At 38.2% G+C, this 18676-nt stretch overlaps 1 protein-coding gene and 1 long non-coding RNA gene across 3 annotated transcripts in view; both read left to right on the forward strand.

Annotated features, from left to right (window-relative positions):
* The first annotated feature begins 53 nt into the window (after nt 1-53).
* Nucleotides 54-8490, forward strand: LOC120347744 (plasminogen-like). Of its 2 annotated transcripts, none has more exons than XM_078118169.1 (6): nt 54-264; nt 4947-5032; nt 5963-6025; nt 6155-6264; nt 6814-6941; nt 7064-8490. In XM_078118169.1, exons 1-6 carry the CDS (start codon nt 216-218, stop codon nt 7066-7068), a joined length of 441 nt encoding a protein of 146 aa, XP_077974295.1. In that variant the 5' UTR covers nt 54-215; the 3' UTR covers nt 7069-8490. The 2 variants fall into 2 exon arrangements, with proteins under 2 accessions (XP_077974295.1, XP_077974296.1); XM_078118170.1 differs by having other exon boundaries at nt 60-264; nt 5963-6026; nt 6159-6264; nt 7064-8485.
* A 4736-nt stretch (nt 8491-13226) lies between these two features.
* The window catches only part of LOC144429824 (uncharacterized), a 100614-nt gene continuing 95164 nt past the window's right edge, over nt 13227-18676 (forward strand). Inside the window, exons 1-2 of the long non-coding RNA XR_013479092.1 lie at nt 13227-13420; nt 18367-18452. This is a non-coding gene — a long non-coding RNA (uncharacterized LOC144429824). The remainder of the gene's footprint in view (nt 13421-18366; nt 18453-18676) is intronic.

Genomic DNA, 18676 nt, shown 5'->3' on the forward strand with positions numbered 1-18676 from the left:
CACTTGTTACAGGTTATCAAGAGCAAACGTGATTCGTTGCAAATATTGTATTAGACTATGGCGCCTCACGGTGTCATTAAGCGATCAGTCTCGCAGAAATTTTAGCATTTAGGATTGTAACAGATCATTTAAACTTTATATATTTCTTTCATGCCAACTTTTTTTAATGTCAATCGATTAAGTTTAAATACTTTTGCACGCAAGTCGACGACGAGATGAAGACTACATTAGCACTGCTAGGCTGTATGTTTGGATTTGCTATGGGTGCGTTTTTGGCTTTTTTTTAATTACTAATTTTAGCCTTAAGTCATTGAATCGGGTAAGCAATGGAGGATGAAAGCTCCTTCATATACTTTACAATTTATTACGAAAAGAGAGAATGCATAACTGCACAGAATAACCGGTATCGCAGGCACGCGTCGTTAGTTGGGCAATTCGACAATCCGAAAATCTTGCTCAATTTTTCAAATTCAATAAAATGAGCCCTGTTAAGAAACCTTATTATTATAAGCATATATATACATCGATACCTCGGTAGTTGAAGATAATCCGTTCCTGATTATTGTTTGACTACCGATTCGTTGGAGAACCGAAACTTTTTTTCCATAAGAAACAATGGTAATCATTTGAATTCGTTCGTACGCATTCCAAAATACCCAAAATATTAAAAAAAAACGCGTACCTAAATAATATTATTTGTTCGAATGTGTACATAATGAAGATATAAATTTGTATTCGTTACTGTACGTTTGAGCACATATCTCTGGGTTCTATGTAATTCGTTTTCTGTGTGCGATGACGTCATCACAAATTGCTAACCTTGTGGCGGTTCCTAAGACTGCCTTACCGTTAGTCTACTGCAGGGGTCCGCAACTACGCGGTCGCGACCCAAATTTGGGTCGCGAAGCCCTCCGCTCTGAGTCGCGAAACAATTTAAATTTTCCATAAATATAAGCATTGCGTCTGTGTAGCATATTTATGTATAACAATTTTTTAAATCTCTGATTATAATTATGAATGTTTCCCCGAGTATACACTTCCCTATTTGCTGTCGTAACATTGGCCAATCAGCATAAGTGCAAAATTGAATTAACAATAAACGTTTCAGAAGCGCTCAGATACTTTTGCCATTCAGACAGTCTTTCGTGGTTGTGAATATTATCTCGTGTTGGCAATTTTTGCGTGTTGTTTGTAAGTTTTTAGTTGTGTTTTGGTAAATATAAGTCCTAATCAAATAAATAACTCCTAATTCTTGAAATGAGTACCAATAATTTTGCAATGGTAGAGTGTAGATTCAAAAGGAAGAATTCAAGAGATCAAAAGTCGAGGAAACATTTGTTACTTAGTTGTTCGCATTGTTATATCCTACTAAGTAGACTTTAGGTTTTCAAAATGCTCCGTACGGACCCTCAAGACTCTGTTAAAGACACTTAGGGCCTCCGCGAGCTACTCGAAAACTGTCCTCGACCCACTACTCTATCTCCATCTACTTACCTATCTTCGACCCACTGCCCGGCCTCCCTCAACCTTCCTATTCTCGACCCACTGGCCTATCTCCTACTAAGTAGACTTTAGGTTTTCAAAATGCTCCGTACGGACCCTCAAGACTCTGAAAAAGACACTTAGGGCCTCCGCGAGCTATTCGAAAACTGTACTCTACCCACTGCTCTACCTCCATCTACTTACCTATCTTCGACCCACTGCCCGGCCTCCCTCAACCTTCCTATCCTCGACCCACTGGCCTATCTCCCTCAACCTTCCTATCCTCGACCCACTGCCCTATCTCCCTCAACCTTGCTAACCTCGACCCACTGCCCTATCTCCCTCAACCTTCCTATCCTCGACCCACTGGCCTATCTCCCCCAACCTTCCTATCCTCGACCCACTGGCCTATCTCCCTCAACCTTCCTATCCTCGACCCACTGGCCTAACTCCCTCAACCTTCCTATCCTCGACCCACTGGCCTATCTCCTACTAAGTAGACTTTAGGTTTTCAAAATGCTCCGTACGGACCCTCAAGACTCTGAAAAAGACACTTAGGGCCTCCGCGAGCTATTCGAAAACTGTACTCTACCCACTGCTCTACCTCCATCTACTTACCTATCTTCGACCCACTGCCCGGCCTCCCTCAACCTTCCTATCCTCGACCCACTGGCCTATCTCCCTCAACCTTCTTATCCTCGACCCACTGCCCTATCTCCCTCAACCTTGCTAACCTCGACCCACTGCCCTATCTCCCTCAACCTTCCTATCCTCGACCCACTGGCCTATCTCCCTCAACCTTCCTATCCTCGACCCACTGGCCTATCTCCCTCAACCTTCCTATCCTCGACCCACTGGCCTAACTCCCTCAACCTTCCTATCCTCGACCCACTGCCCTATCTCCCTCAACCTTCCTATCCTCGACCCACTGGCCTATCTCCCTCAACCTTCCTATCCTCGACCCACTGCCTTATCTCCCTCAACCTTCCTATCCTCGACCCACTGCCCTATCTCCCTCAACCTTTCTATCCTCGACCCACTGCCCTATCTTCCTCAACCTTCCTATCCTCGACCCACTGCCCTATCCCCCTCAACCTTCCTATCCTAGACCCACTACCCTATCTCCCTCAACCTTCCTATCCTCGACCCACTGCCCTATCTCCCTCAACCTTCCTATCCTCGACCCACTGCCCTATCTCCCTCAACCTTCCTATCCTCGACCCACTGCCCTATCTCCCCAACTTTTGCATCCCCGAACCACTGCCCTATCTACCTCAACCTATTTATCTTTGACCCACTGCCCTACCTGCCACATCAAACCTATCTTTGACCTACAGTGCTATACTATTCAGTACCAGACCTAACGGCGGTTTATCTACGACCCGATCGCCACACTGAACTTTACTATCTTGCGACCAACTTCCATGGGTTATACTGGTCGTGTATGCCAATGAGATGATTCAATCGTACGTCGACAAAACATGATTGACGGCTTTCGTATAATATGTAGGCTGGAATCTCAAATGGTAAACAATAACCATAACTGGCAGTTTAAAAATGTGTTACTAATTGGGCTACTGATGGTTTCTTGTTGGGAATGACAATTTTTTAAATTTTAGCAAGCCGTTTTATGCCCTTGTTTATATTTGGCCATGTCGTGAGTCTTGTGACAATATGGTGGGGATCCGAAACAAGCGATAGTACTCTGGTGGTTCGTATAAAGTATTCTTCTTCGACATTTTGTAGTAAAAGCTGCGTTCTTTGCAACTTCATTAAGTTTCAGATAAGATAAGCTCAATTTTCGGACTATAAGCTGAATTACAGGGCAGTTGGCAACGCTAGCTACAACAAAACATTTCATGGCTTAAAAATAGTTTGGAAGTACCATAGTTTGGAAAAATAATTTGATTATTTCCTCATCGTTTTGCCCTGCACGGAAATATAGGCGACATTAATTGAGTTTCTGAAAAGGAACTCAGATATGTGAATATCGAAAGGCCTGTTAAAATTTTAAAAACAGTGACTCCAAACCCGATGCCATCAGTAGTTTAATTAGTAGCACATTTTTACGTCACTAATTATGGTTATTGATTACCAATTGAGTATCCAGTCTACATTTACGAATGCCGTCAATCAAGTTTTGTCGAAGTACGATTGAAAAATCTCATTGGCATACTCGACTAGTATAACACATGGAAGTTGGTCGCAAGATGGTAAAGTTCATTTTGACGGCCCCAATGAAATTGACAATCCATTCATTGCTAGTAGACGGTTTAACAAGTATTTCATGGTTGCTGTAGTGTAGTATATTAGTCAACTGTAAAGCGAGCAACGATGAACACAATTGAATTGATATGACAAGACATTTTAAATTCGCGGGTCGGCCATGGATTAAGCGATGAGTGTTGCTCGGGAATTTTTTATTCTGAACCCCCTCCCTTTTAGAAAACCATGGCTGCTGCGCCCTTAGTTAGAGATAATGCTATATTTGAATCACTACCACATTTCGACACCACTGCTGTCAAATTTTATTAGTGACGTTAATGCTTCTTCACAGATACAAAATTAACCAAGTCAGTTTTTCAAGTGAACGAATAGCTCGCGGAGCCCTGAGGCTCCGTACGGAGCACTGATTGCAGTGGGGATCAACGCCCGACAAATACCTCATCTTCTTACATTCATCGTGTAGAAATACATCACTCAAACCCTAAATAAGCGGAATAACAGCGAATAATGTATAAAGATTGGTTTCACATGTATCTTACAGCAAAGCATCCAAAATTCATTAAAAAACCAATACATTTTTCCCGCCTATCAGCGTTTTCATACATAAAATACAATTACAGATCAAGGCTAGAGGTAGAAAAATATCTTCGAGTTGCCGTCTCCCAAATCAAACCTCGATTTGATATGTTGTGTATTATACACAAAGCTTATAATTTGCATTAGTTATAATAAACGCTATTATTCACAATTTTATGGGATAAGTTTCATATAATTTTGTGCAAGAAAAATGCTAGTGTCGACAATAGTCTTAAAATCGATAACTTGTTACATGTTTACCAAATGCTTGGGTCGCGAGAAGTTAGAATTTTTTTTTTGGGTTGCGCTAAAAAGTAGTTGCCGACCCCTGGTCTACTGTGAAAGATTGCATACTCGTATTACTTTGGTTTGACGGTCGTGTCCATATATTTGTGCCCGCTTTCTTGTTGAATGACCAAGAGGCAGCCGAGATGCGCAGTTTGGGTGACGTCGTCGTTCTCGTGTGGTCAGCACCGAATTTTTGTTCGATTACGGTAGTTAGGCTACCGAGGTATCATTGTATATATGAATATGTATACACATTTCGGAATTTAAAAACGATTGGTTTAGTTGGTAAATAAATGCTGTAATTTGTCTCAATGACAATCTCAACAACAATAATAATTCAACAAAACAATACTTTTAATAAATGTTGTAAACAGGACTTGGCGGTGATTGCCGTGTGCCATCAGTATGTGGATCTCAGCAAGGTTGGACGGATTTATCGGCAATCATCACAGAAAAAGACGTAAGTACGATGCTTCCTTGACCATTTCATTACTTTGCAATTTTTGCATATATATATATATATATATATAGAGAGAGAGAGACAGAGAGAGAGAGAGAGAGAGAGAGAGAGAGAGATTTATTTCACAAATAATGTCAACTCAACACTATAAAACATTTGAAGCAACTGAAACAAAAAATAATAATTCAATAATAATTGGTTATCACCATTTGTGAGGGTCGGTATACAAGACCGGTTAGGTCACCGTGGTTTCTGACCCACGCTGTATATAAGAAATCAGATAGCATTGGCGATGAAATATGGATAAAAATAGAGATAAAATGTATATGTGCGAGTCGGCAATTTAATATTCTAAATTTAATAATGCAAGTCGTAGTGTTAAAAAGGTCACATTAAGTTTTTGAGTGTGGAAAGGTCCAAGGAATCAGAAAAAACGTCAATATATATATATTTATTCTGTGTTTTTCTGTTTCTTGAATTGAATTGGTTTAGCCGGTTCGACATTTGGCTCATTGCATAAGCGTTCGGCAAACGATCATCACCGAGGCGCAAACTGTTTTGCGCTACGCGTGAGATGAGAATCCGAAGTGATGTGAGGATATGCCAAATATTTCTGGACTTCTCGCTGCTCAGTGGGGCTAACGCATGTCGGCTTTCTCCACTATTACGTGGATACATAGAACCGATTAACCAGTTTCATTCTTATTTGGAAAGACATTGAGGCGAAGCCGTGTTTTTTTATTCCTCCCCCCCCCCCAAAAATAAATTTATAACGCTTTTTAATGATGGCTCAATACCTTTTAACATGACTCATTGTAAAATGAATATAAGGTCAAACTAATATTTTATCTTACCTGTAACTGTTCTTGCATTTTCTTGTCATGAGCTGACTACGCCTTATATGCTCACTTCCACATACTTTAATTTTAGCTGCAAATCGCAGTTCTAGAAGAAAAGGTGACCAAATTCCAGAACAAGATGGACGCACTAATTGGTTAGTAATATAAGCTCTGTTGCTCAGTATGATTTTTCTCAATATCTAGTTCAGAGAACTAGTTCTAATAAATTTCTATAAGATAAAGAGATTAAGTCGGTGTGATGTCAAAAATCAAACTTAATTCCGCAGGATGTTACCTTGGCAAAGGCGAAAAATACAGAGGATTAATAGCAATGACTATAAGTGGAAAACTCTGTCAAAGATGGGACCGTCAAACTCCACACCAACATTCTCGGTAAAATGGGAAACCAACGTTAGTTTTGGTAGTCGACGAAAAATAATTATATATTGCTAATCACTATAGACTAGTCTGAATACATGATCAATGAACAAAAGTCTCAAAGCCATAAGGTAGAATCTGAAGTTCTATTAATGAAACTGATTAATAATAGTATCCCATGCCAAAAAATAGTAATGTGACACGAAAAAACTATGTCAAAGTCAATCTTCTGGCAAATGTAGTCGCCTAAGCACAAAAATACATTCAAGTCACACAAACCTAACTGAAAATAACTAGCCAGGCAATCGATCCCAAACATGAGCGTAAATGGCGAAGCTGGGACAAATGTTTATTTGAAACGTTTATATATATATATATATATATATATATATATATATATATATAAATACCGCACTGTGACGTTAAGGATGTTAATGATGATTTTGAACTCGCTGACAACAGGTTCTGGACTGTAATTCCAATTCTTCAACACATGAATCGTGATTAGATGCAGGTAAGAAGTTTTCTGAACTTGGACTGAAAATTAAATTTAACCGCATTCAGAACAAAAGACAACTATCCTCACTCAGGACTAGATGCAAACTTATGTCGTAATCCAGACAACGAGGCGAGACCATGGTGCTACACTACGGATTCAGAAAAAAGATGGGAGTTTTGCGAGATACCAAGTTGTAAGTAATAATTTAGTTGAAGAGACACAAAATACAACACAGCCCAATACATACAAAAATACCTCTGCAAAACAAATTTTTCATTTTCATCTATTTTAATTTAATATATATTATTTATTTAGGTTAAGAATAAGAACGAAAAAGAAAGATACTTATCAAAGATCAAAAGGATTAATATTCAATAATCGGAAAATTCTATAAAAAAAAAGTTTAGAATCGAGTGAATAACAAAATATAAAGATATCATCTCAAATTCATTGTTTGTATTTCATGATTTAAAGGAGCGGTTGTTCAGTACGTGGCTGCATATTCTAATTCGCGATAGTATAAGTTGTCATACTATATCAAGCATTGTAACATTTACGGCTACCTCTTACTAAACTATAAAAACAGGGAGAAACATACGCGATTATATGGTATCATGGAGATGTCCAGATAGATAGATTTTCCCATATTTAATAAGGTTGCTGCTTGTTTTACTCTCAATTAGTAAGTGCGTAGAAGCAGACTGAGCAAGGGTTACAAAACTTACTTCGTGAAAGGCCTGATGAATACGGAGATTTACGTCGTGGGTTGGATCACTCAGGCGGTTTCAGAATACTGAAAAAGTCTTTAATAACGAGTTTTCTAGCCTGATTTCGTTACCCCTCAGCTTTCACATTCTCTATCCGCTGCCATATCTGCCTCAGTCTTCCCATCCCTACCCCCTACACACTGCCATATCCATATACACATTGTCCAATTCTTCCTAGATTTCCTTCCCCACCGCTCTCAGCATCCCTATCTCCAACCCTCAGCTTTCATATCCGTGACCCGCCACCATACCTCCTTCAATATTTCTATACCCGACCCACTGCCATATCCCTTTCAGACTTCCTGTCCTCAACCCACTGCTCTCTCCCCAATATTCTCACAGTGCTACCTCCGACTCCGTCCCGAATATAGCTGCGCCCTGCCAACGCTCTACGGCTCAACTATGCCAATGAGATTATTGAAGCGTACAAATTAATATCATGGTTTGATTTAAGTATGAAAAAGATTCATAGCTCCTGTGAGTGCAAATAATGACTAATCAAAAATGTTTGAAATCTTGGAATGGCGTCTTATTTACATGATTTTTCCAGCCATTCAATGTAGGCGTATTGTCTGAAATCCTGAATGGTAATTCACCACCATAAGTGGTAGCTTAAAAATTTTACTCTGCCAAGTTGCTGGAGCCGTAGATTCCTTTCGACTCGGACGTGTGTAATCGGATTAAAATTCAAAAATATATTATTTCTTTGAGTATTGGTCAACCGGAATGAGATTTTAAATGGGTATTAGTTGGCATGACGTAGCACTGAGAGAAAAATAAAATTAAAATTTCATATTTGACGAACAAAGCTTTACAGCTACCGCAATCAGTAGCTCAAATAGGCATGTGTAAAACTTTCGTTAACCTCATTCTAGGATGATTTTACCATCCAATATATAGCATATGAAAGCAAACCTTCGCCGATAAATTCTGGTTGAAAGACCGCACAAATGTTGACCAAATACCTATTTAATTTTTTAAAGGCAGTTGATGCGTGTGTATTAAATCTCTTCTATATTTATAGTTATACTGCTCAATAAAACGGCCCAATATATTTATAAACCGGGTGGATAGGAGGCAACAAAAATAGATAAAATTAAAAAATACTATAATCAAATGCAAATGTACTATATAGGTGTAAGTACATTTGAACCCATGTGTATATTCGCGGGTTCAATTTATATGCGGGTGCAAATCCCATGGGTTAGGATTAGTATGGATTCAAATATCCGTAAAACAACAAAAGTTTCCATAGATGCAATAGTATGCCGGTGCAATCGTCGTGGGTTCAAATGTAATGGAACCTACCATATATATATATTATAAGAAGTGAAATAGGTTTGGTTGCTGCATCGTGGGTGGGCAAATTACGGCCCGTGGGCGGGGTGCGGATCACCGAAGTGTTTTATCCGGCCCATTTGTGCCTGCCGAAATTACAACTATAGTTTTTATGAATATAAATTGCCGTTGAAAATATCGATAAAAATAACGAATTGTTGGCTAAAATTGGACTGTGACTCCCCGCAAGTTATCCGCGCCTGAAAATAATGTAATATTAATTTCTGTCTGATACATCAATTCCAGTAATTAAATCCAATTATTCTGTCTGTACTCACGTCTCTTTCTAATCTTCCAACTTTTTTTAATGCATCTCCTGCAACAAATACCTATTGTATGTACATCAGTGAAACAAGCAGGAAGGCAAATGTTATCGACGCTAGTTATTTGTATATAATCTGTTTTACTCATATTGAGTTTTAAACCTTCGTTCAGTAACCAAGTTCATTATATGAAAGTGACCAAATTAGGAAAGTCATTGACCACCCCTGCGTGACAATCTATTGACTTTTTACTGATCCTCGTGTCAGATGTTGCAGGTGGAGGGGAAACTAGGTGCGGTTGTTGCGTAATGCGGTCGTTTTCCTTGATGTTGGGTGATTTTTATTTTGCTACTCGTAAGTCAGTTCGTTTACTCGGAACCTGCAAAGTCGAAGTTGGCTTGTTTCTACTAGAGTTCAAATTTTCAATCTGCCCGGAGTCGGAATTTCATACTTTCAATGATGCTAATAAAAGTAAACATTTTTTTCAGAAACTCAAAAAGCATTAACTTTACTAAGCCTTTTTAACAGCCTTTTGAAGAAGGATTGTATACGATAGCAAGTTTTCGTTGTCAAATTTTAATTTTCTCTAAGCTAGAGTCAAAGTCAAAATTTTTTAATCCCGAAGTGGGAGTCGAAATGTTACTTAACCCGGAGTCAATTGTAAATTTTTTTCAACCCGTTCTTGCTCCGAGCTCTTACAACGTTGCTTTGGGCTCTCAGAATACCAGTAAATGGAGTTAACCAAGAGACCAGATTAGAGCTAATTAAAAAGTTAACCTGCAATACCTCTTGAGCATTTTTAAAGATATTCAATTTTCAACTAAATATTTTGTTGCGCCACAAATCTTGCTAACATATTTCAGACCCAAACGGATTTGTTTGCTGTTATAATATGATTAAATATGAAGTTCGTCTTATCGCTTTTTCTTTTTTTGAAATTAATGGAATGCAATATTTCTGAGGTAATTCTCATTGGATTACCAAATCTTTCAGATTTGATGACGTCATTTCTTGAAAACACTCTAGATATAAAACATTCAACGACCACATTACTATTATTTTTAGATGAAAGTGGCTTCATATACACTTCTAAATGTTTCTGAGCAGTTTTGTATAAAACGGAGAACGTCACCTTCAATATGACTGAATCAATTTGCTGAATCATTGCTGTTTGCTAATATGAAAACAATTCTCTTTTTGGCGGGGATAAAGTATAATGTCCGTTTAATAGGTCACAAACAGGAATCCGGGCACTCAGCGGAGCTTGACTTAATTTCGTAAATTTCGCCGGGTTGAAAATTGACTCAAATCAGTTTAAAAAAAAAATTACCAAATGGAGGGCAGTTTGATTATTGGATAATTATTGGATTGGATTGGATAATTAGAAAAACCCTAAATATAAAACATAATGCAATTTAAATATATTCTGTCAACTCGTTAAGTCGAGTCTTTTCAATTTCGAGTATTTTATAATTAGTGATATTTTAGTAATTACTGTTTTCACCTATTTTAAGCAATCGAAGCGTGGTAGCTTGGATACCCGGATTCATCCGAGTCACCGTGGACAAATATTGCTGTTTCTGTTCATGAAAATCCAGAGAAGAATCGTGGAATTATGAATGAAGCCTCACCAATCGAATGGCACGGTGTCATATGTGAAATATTAAACCACCTGAAAACCTGACAAAACTTTGTTGACGGATAGAGCAATATTGTATTCCACATTCCTGATATATGTAAACTAATTCTGATATAAGTTCAATCAAAATTTTTATTTCGTTTTCTATGGCCGTTATGTTTTGTAGACTATCAATTCTTAAATAACCGTCTTCTTGTTTTGCCATGTCTATTAGATCGTAAATTATAAACAACCCGTGAGGGATCCAAACTTAAATTACTTTTTAATGTTGGTAAATTACATGTTTTTATATTGTCTGTCTTTGACGCATTACAATCTGATTTCATTTACCAAAGAAGACTAAATTTTATGTTTCGGGTGGTTAAATTACTGATATTTTATTTGTGCTTCTTTTATTCATCATTGAAGTTGGCCTGGTATTAGAATTAAATTACAAAGGGCACACAAGTGTGTTTGTCTTGACAAGTGAAACTTACTTTTACTTATAATTAACTCCTATTATTTCTTTATAATGATTAGTCGTATAACATATGCGTTGAATTGGTAGGCTTGTCTTTTGAAACTTTTTAATCAGGAAAAAGAGTTCATAGCTGTTCCATCCCATGTCATTTTTGTATATTTTCAAGCATAATAATAAATATTGATTCGATCGTTTGTGTTTTTTTTTATTGTTTTATCAGATTATAGAAATCAAATAGAAAATGGAATGAATCACGGAAGAGAATTTTACTCATGCATGAGAATTACAACCTCAACCATATTTATGAGTAGCCCAGGTTGGGCAGGTATCTCATCAGTAAAATATATGTAGTGTATACAATTCTTCTTACATCATTTCAAATAAATAATACCCCGGGGATTCGAGAAAACTTCTATATCACTCAGTACAAAGAAACAGAGAATGTTAGACTTGATGGTCACGACGTGAGTAATGCGCAGCTGGAATTGGAACGGAGCCGAGAATAACAAGGGGATAGGAAGGCTGAGTGGAACAAAGCAGTAGGTCGAGTTTAGGAATTTGGAACAGTGGGCCAAGGATAGAGAAGCTGGGAGGATAAGGCAGTGAGTGTGTCGAGGATTGGACCGCTGAGGAAGATCGGGACGTGGGTCGGAGATAGGAAGGCCGAAGGAATAGGGCGATGGGTCGAGAATAAGAAGGCCGGAGGACAGTATCCCATTCCTAAAAGTTTTCCAACTCATATAGGAGGTAAGTTAAAGTTGCATACCAACACACGATTATATATTGGGATATATAGTAAACTAACTTATATATCACAAATGTAGATTGCGTTGTAACCCGCAAAAATGACGGCTTTAGATCTTTTTTAAAGTGAACAACAACAAATGTTTGATTTAGATAAAAATTCAATATTTGGGAGTTGTAGAGAAAAAATTGCTTTGATTCAGAAAAATACCAGCATAGAACCAAGCCGCTTACAGAATACAAAGCAACTAGTGGCAATTGGTAGTAAGTAGTTTTATTTGTGCCTTTCGTCCCCGAAACACACGCGTATATAAAGTTAGACTGACTGGCGCTGCATTTGCCGAAGATCCATAACAAGTAGTTTGTTTTGATTTCTATTTATATTTAGAGTTTAGCAGTTAATCAATTCAAAACTTTGAGATATGTATCATAGTGTATTTTATTCAAAGTTGGCAACCCTATCAATACCATTGTTGTGCAATGCAACTTTTGCAATCTGCCGGGATAACATTATTTAAAAAACAAGACGATACTGTTGACATTGCAGAGTAAACCAATAGGCTTGTTGATAAGAGACAATACCGCCATTGTGCAATACAATTTTTGCAATCTGCGGTGATAACATTATTCACAAAATAAGATCATATTACAGTACAATGCACATGAAGTCGTAGGAAAGCGTTAGGTACTTTGACCTTATTTTGTACAGAATGTTATTTGGCAAATATCCATGTGTGCAAAATATAGATTACGACCCACACATATATAGTTTATCAACTGGTGATATTTTGAGAGATGTAGCGATAGTTAATGAAAATTCGAGCTTGTGCAATAAGGAGTTGACTAACAGTATTAATGCTTGAAAATTGAGGAGGAATTCCATAAGAACTAATGTACGTTTGAGAATGATGACTGCTAAAAACAACATTAATTTTGCGATCAATAAGTAATCAACTATGCCGAAAGTTTATTACTCGTTCAAAAACTCATCATACCAAACATTATAGTAATTTTTAAGTTAGCACAATACACAAATCAGCAGAGAAGATTTCCCACTAATGATTATCCATCGTAAGTAAATTTGTTTTTTTGTTCCGCCTCCAGGCTTAAATTTTCATTAATATACTTTCCGCTTCAGTAATATTATATAAAACCTTGAGGCAATACTGACAATTTTATAGCATGTAATATATTATACACTTGTTACAGGTTATCAAGAGCAAACGTGATTCGTTGCAAATATTGTATTCGACTATGGCGCATCACGGAGTCATTAAGCGATCAGTCTCGCAGTAATTTTAGCATTTAGGATTGTACCAGATCATTTAAACTTTATATATTTCTTTCATGCTAACTTTTTTTAATGTCAATCGATTAAGTTTAAATACTTTTGCACGCAAGGCGACGACGAGATGAAGACTACATTAGCACTGCTAGCCTGTATGTTTGGATTTGCTATGGGTGCGTTTTTGGCTCTTTTTTAATTACTAATTTTAGCCTTAAGTCATTGAATCGGGTAAGCAATGGAGGATGAAAGCTCCTTCATATACTTTTCAATTTATTACGAAAAGAGAGAATGCATAACTGCACAGAATAACCGGTATCGCAGGCACGCGTCGTTAGTTGGGCAATTCGACAATCCGAAAATCTTCCCAGTTGCTCAATTTTTCAAATTCAATAAAATGAGCCCTGTTAAGAAACCTTATTATTATAAGCATATATATACATCGATACCTCGGTAGTTGAAGATAATCCGTTCCTGATTATTGTTTGACTACCGATTCGTTGGAGAACCGAAACTTTTTTTGCCATGAGAAACAATGGCAATCATTTGAATTCGTTCGCACGCATTCCAAAATACCCAAAATATTAAAAATAACGCGTACCTAAATAATATTATTTGTTTGAATGTGTACATAGTGAAGATAGAAATTTGTAATCGTTACTGTACGTTTGAGCACATTTCTCTGGGTTCTATGTAATTCGTTTTCTGTGTGCGATGACGTCATCACAAATTGCAAACCTTGTGGCGGTTCCTAAGACTGCCTTACCGTTAGTCTACTGCAGGGGTCCGCAACTACGCGGTCGCGACCCAAATTTGGGTCGCGAAGCCCTCCGCTCTGGGTCGCGAAACAATTTAAATTTTCCATAAATATAAGCATTGCGTCTGTGTAGCATATTTATGTATAACAATTTTTTAAATCTCTGATTATAATTATGAATGTTTCCCCGTGTATACACTTCCCTATTTGCTGTCGTAACATTGGCCAATCAGCATAAGTGCAAAATTGAAGTAACAATAAACGTTTCAGAAGCGCTCAGATACTTTTGCCATTCAGACAGTCTTTCGTGGTTGTGAATATTATCTCGTGTTGGCAATTTTTGCGTGTTGTTTGTAAGTTTTTAGTTGTGTTTTGGTAAATATAAGTCCTAATCAAATAAATAAGTCCTAATTCTTGAAATGAGTACCAATAATTTTGCAATGGTAGAGTGTAGATTCAAGAGGAAGAATTCAAGATATCAAAAGTCGAGGAAACATTTGTTACTTTGTTGTTCGCATTGTTATATCCTACTAAGTCGACTTTAGGTTTTCAAAATGCTCCGTACGGACCCTCAAGACTCTGTTAAAGACACTTAGGGCCTCTGCGAGCTACTCGCTCACTCGAAAACTGTCCTCGACCCACTGCTCTATCTCCATCTACTTACCTATCTTCTACCCACTGCCCGACCTCCCTCAACTTTCCTATCCTCGACCCACTGGTCTATCTCCCTCAGCCTTCCTATCCTCGACCCACTGGCCTATCTCCCTCAACCTTCCTATCCTCGACCCACCGGCCTATCTCATTCAACCTTCTTATCCTCGACCCACTGGCCTATCTCCCTCAACCTTCCTATCCTCGACCCACTGGCCTATCTCCCTCATCCTTCTTATCCTCGACCCACTGCCCTATCTCCCCCAACCTTCCTATCCTCGACCCACTGCCCTATCTCCCTCAACCTTCCTATCCTCGACCCACTGCCCTATCTCTCTCAACCTTCCTAACCTCTACCCACTGCCCTATCTCTCCAACTTTCGCATCCCCGAACCACTGCCCTATATACCTCAACCTACTGAAACCTACTTATCTTTGACCCACCGCCGTACCTGCCACAAAATACCTATCTTTGACCTACAGTGCCATACTTTTCAGTACCAGACCTAACGGCGCTTTATTTACGACCCGATCGCCACACTGAACTTTACTATCTCGCGACCAACTTCCACGGGTTATACTGGTCGTGTATGCCAATGGGATGATTCAATCGTACGTCGACAAATGTGATTGATGGCTTTCGTATAATATGTAGGCTGGAATCTCAAACGGTAAACAATAACCATAATTGGCAGTTTAAAAATGTGTTACTAATTGGGCTACTGATGGTTTCTTATTGGGAATGACAGTTTTCAAATTTTAACAAGCCGTTTTATGCCCTTATTATTCATTGGCCATGTCGTGAGTCTTGTGACAATATGATGGGGATCCGAAATAGGCAATAGTGCTCTGGTTCGTATGAAGTATTTTTCTTCGACATTTTATAGTAGAAGCTGCGTCCTTTGCAACTTCATTAAGTTTCAGATAAGATAAGCTCAATTTTCGGACTATAAGCTGAATTAAAGGGCAGTTGGCAACGCTAGCTACGACAAAACATTTATTTCATGGCTTAAAAATAGTTTGGAAGGGATTACACTCACTGAGCGACTTATATTTTTGACTGTTTTTGACTATTCAGCCTTCTCAGCCACGTAAAAGAAATTTGTATATACAACAGGATATGGCAGAAAATTCGTTGAAAAATACCAAGCGTGCAAATATTTGATTATTTGCTCATCGTTTTGCCCTGTACGGAAATATAGGCGACATTAAATGAGTTTTTGAAAAGGAACTCAGATATGTGAATATCGAAAGGCCTGTTAAAATTATTAAAAACAGTGACTCCAAACCCGATGCCATCAGTAGCCTAATTAGTAGCACATTTTTACGCCACTAATTATGGTTATTGATTACCAATTGAGATTCCAGCCTACATTTACAAATGCCGTCAATCAAGATTTGTCAAAGTACGATTGAATCATCTCATTGGCATACTCGACCAGTATAACACGTGGAAGTTGGTCGCAAGATGGTAAAGTTCATTTTGACGGTCGAGTCGTAATTGTAGCGACGTTAGCTTAGGTGCTGAGCGGTATAGCGACGTCGGTCGAAGATAAGTAAGTTGAGAGAGGTCGGACAGTGGGTCGAGGGTGGGAAATCTGAGGCAGATAGTGCAGTGGAGGGTAGAAAAATTGAGGGAGATAGGGAAAATGAGTTGAGAATAAAAAGGTCGAAGGGGATAGGAAGGTTGGGGGAGATGGGAAAGTGGGTCGAGGATAGGAAGGTTGAAGGAGATTGGGCGGTGGGTCGAGAATAGGAAAGTGGAGGGAGATAGGGCAGTGGGTCGAGGATTTGAGTTGGGATGACTGTATAACTTCACTGACTCTAAAGTCTAAACCAGAGGTCGGCAAACTTTTGTTGTTCGCGAGCCAAAATAAAGGTTGCAAGTCATTGGCGGACCGCACGTATTTAAGAAAATTAAAAACAAAAGAAATGGCCAATGAATCACATTCCCCCAGAAATTTCAAGCAGTGCGCGAAGACTGATCATTTGAATATTTTCAGCGACATTAAACCATTTGCGCTCAGCATCAACTTTTTTACGTTCTGTTGCCATTTCTCTAATTATAATCAATTATAGGCTCAATAAACGAGTGATTGGGAATTATATACTTGTTAGGTTATAGTATAATTTAGTTTCTCAAAACAAATTTTGTCACGTAAAAAATATATTCGTCAATAAAGCGGTTTTGTTAATATAATTCAGTGAAGCGTCGCGGGCCGAATCCGGCCGGCGGGCTGTGGTTTGCCGACCCCTTATTTAATAAACCCTCCAATGAAAGTTTGATCATGTTACAGTGTCGGCCGATATTTGTCCCATCACTGCAGCTAGAAATCACTGATACATTCATGTATAGACCGAATTCGATATGAAAATATCAAATAAAATTGGCTTCATAACTGCAAACTCCCCCTTAACAACGAAACATTGCGATAATCCTAAGTGCTGAAAGAGCAACTCAAAAATACGATTTCAATCCATTCATTGCTAGTAGACGGTTTAACAAGTATTTCATGGTCGCTGTAGTGTAGTATATTAGTCAACTCAAAGGCGAGCAACGATGAACACAATTGAATTGATATGACAAGACATTTTAAATTCACGGGTCGGCTATGGATTAAGCGATGAGTGTTGCTCGGGAATTTTTTATTCTGAACCCCCTCCCTTTTAGAAAACCATGGCTGCTGCGCCCTTGTTATAGATAATGCTATATTTGAATCACTACCACATTTCGACACCACTGCCGTCAAATTTTATTAGTGACGTTAATGCTTCTTCACAGATACAAAATTAACCAAGTCAGTTTTTTAAGTGAACGAATAGCTCGCGGAGCCCTGAGGCTCCGTACGGAGCACTTATTGCAGTGGGGATCAACGCCCGACAAATACCTCATCTTCTTACCCTCATCGGATAGAAATACATCACTCAAACCCTAAATATAAGCGGAATAACAGCGAATAATGTATAAAGATTGGTTTCACGTGTATCTTACAGCAAAGCATCCAAAATTCATTAAAAAACCAATACATTTTTTCCGCCTATCAGCGTTTTCATACATAAAATACAATTACAGATCAAGGCTAGAGGCAGAAAAATATCTTCGAGTTGCCGTCTTCCAAATTAAACCTCGATTTGATATGTTGTGTATTATACACAAAGCTAATAATTTGCATTAGTCATAATAAACGCTATTATTCACAATTTTATGAGATAAGTTTCATATAATTTTGTGCAAAAAAAATGCTAGTGTCGACAATAGTCTTAAAATCGATTACTAATTACATGTTTACCAAATGCTTGGGTCGCGAGAAGTTAGAAATTTTTTTTTTGGTCGCGCTAAAAACTAGTTGCGGACCCCTGGTCTACTGCGAAAGATTGCATACTCGTATTACTTTGGTTTGACGGTCGTGTCCATATATTTGTGCCCGCTTTCTTGTTGAATGACCAAGAGGCAGCCGAGATGCGCAGTTTGGGTGACGTCGTCGTTCTCGTGTGGTCAGCACCGAATTTTTGTTCGAGTACAGTAGAATTTTTGTTCGGTAATCGAGTCGTTAGGCTACCGAGGTATTATTGTATATTTGAAATGTATACACATTTCGGAATTTAAAAACGATTGGTTTAGTTGGTGAATAAATGCTGTAATTTGTCTCAATGACAATCTCAACAACAATAATAATTCAACAAAACAATACTTTTAATAAATGTTGTAAACAGGACTTGGCGGTGATTGCCGTGTACCATCAGTATGTGGATCCCAGCAAGGTTGGACTGATTCATCGGCAATCATCACAGAAAAAGACGTAAGTACGATTCTTCCTTGACCATTTCATTACTTTGCAATTTTTGCATATATATATATATATCTTGGAGCAAATGATTAATGATGTATTCACATGAGGTGACAATCATACAATTGGGACACAAATTATTTTGACGCGTAACTCACCACAAAGTCCGTTATCTAATCATTCAACATTTTCAAGTCTCAACGCCGAAGCAATCCACATCGGTGGTATCGATAAGA

Source organism: Styela clava, chromosome 11, assembly GCF_964204865.1.
Source record: "Styela clava chromosome 11, kaStyClav1.hap1.2, whole genome shotgun sequence".
NCBI classification, from domain to species: Eukaryota; Metazoa; Chordata; class Ascidiacea; order Stolidobranchia; family Styelidae; genus Styela; species Styela clava.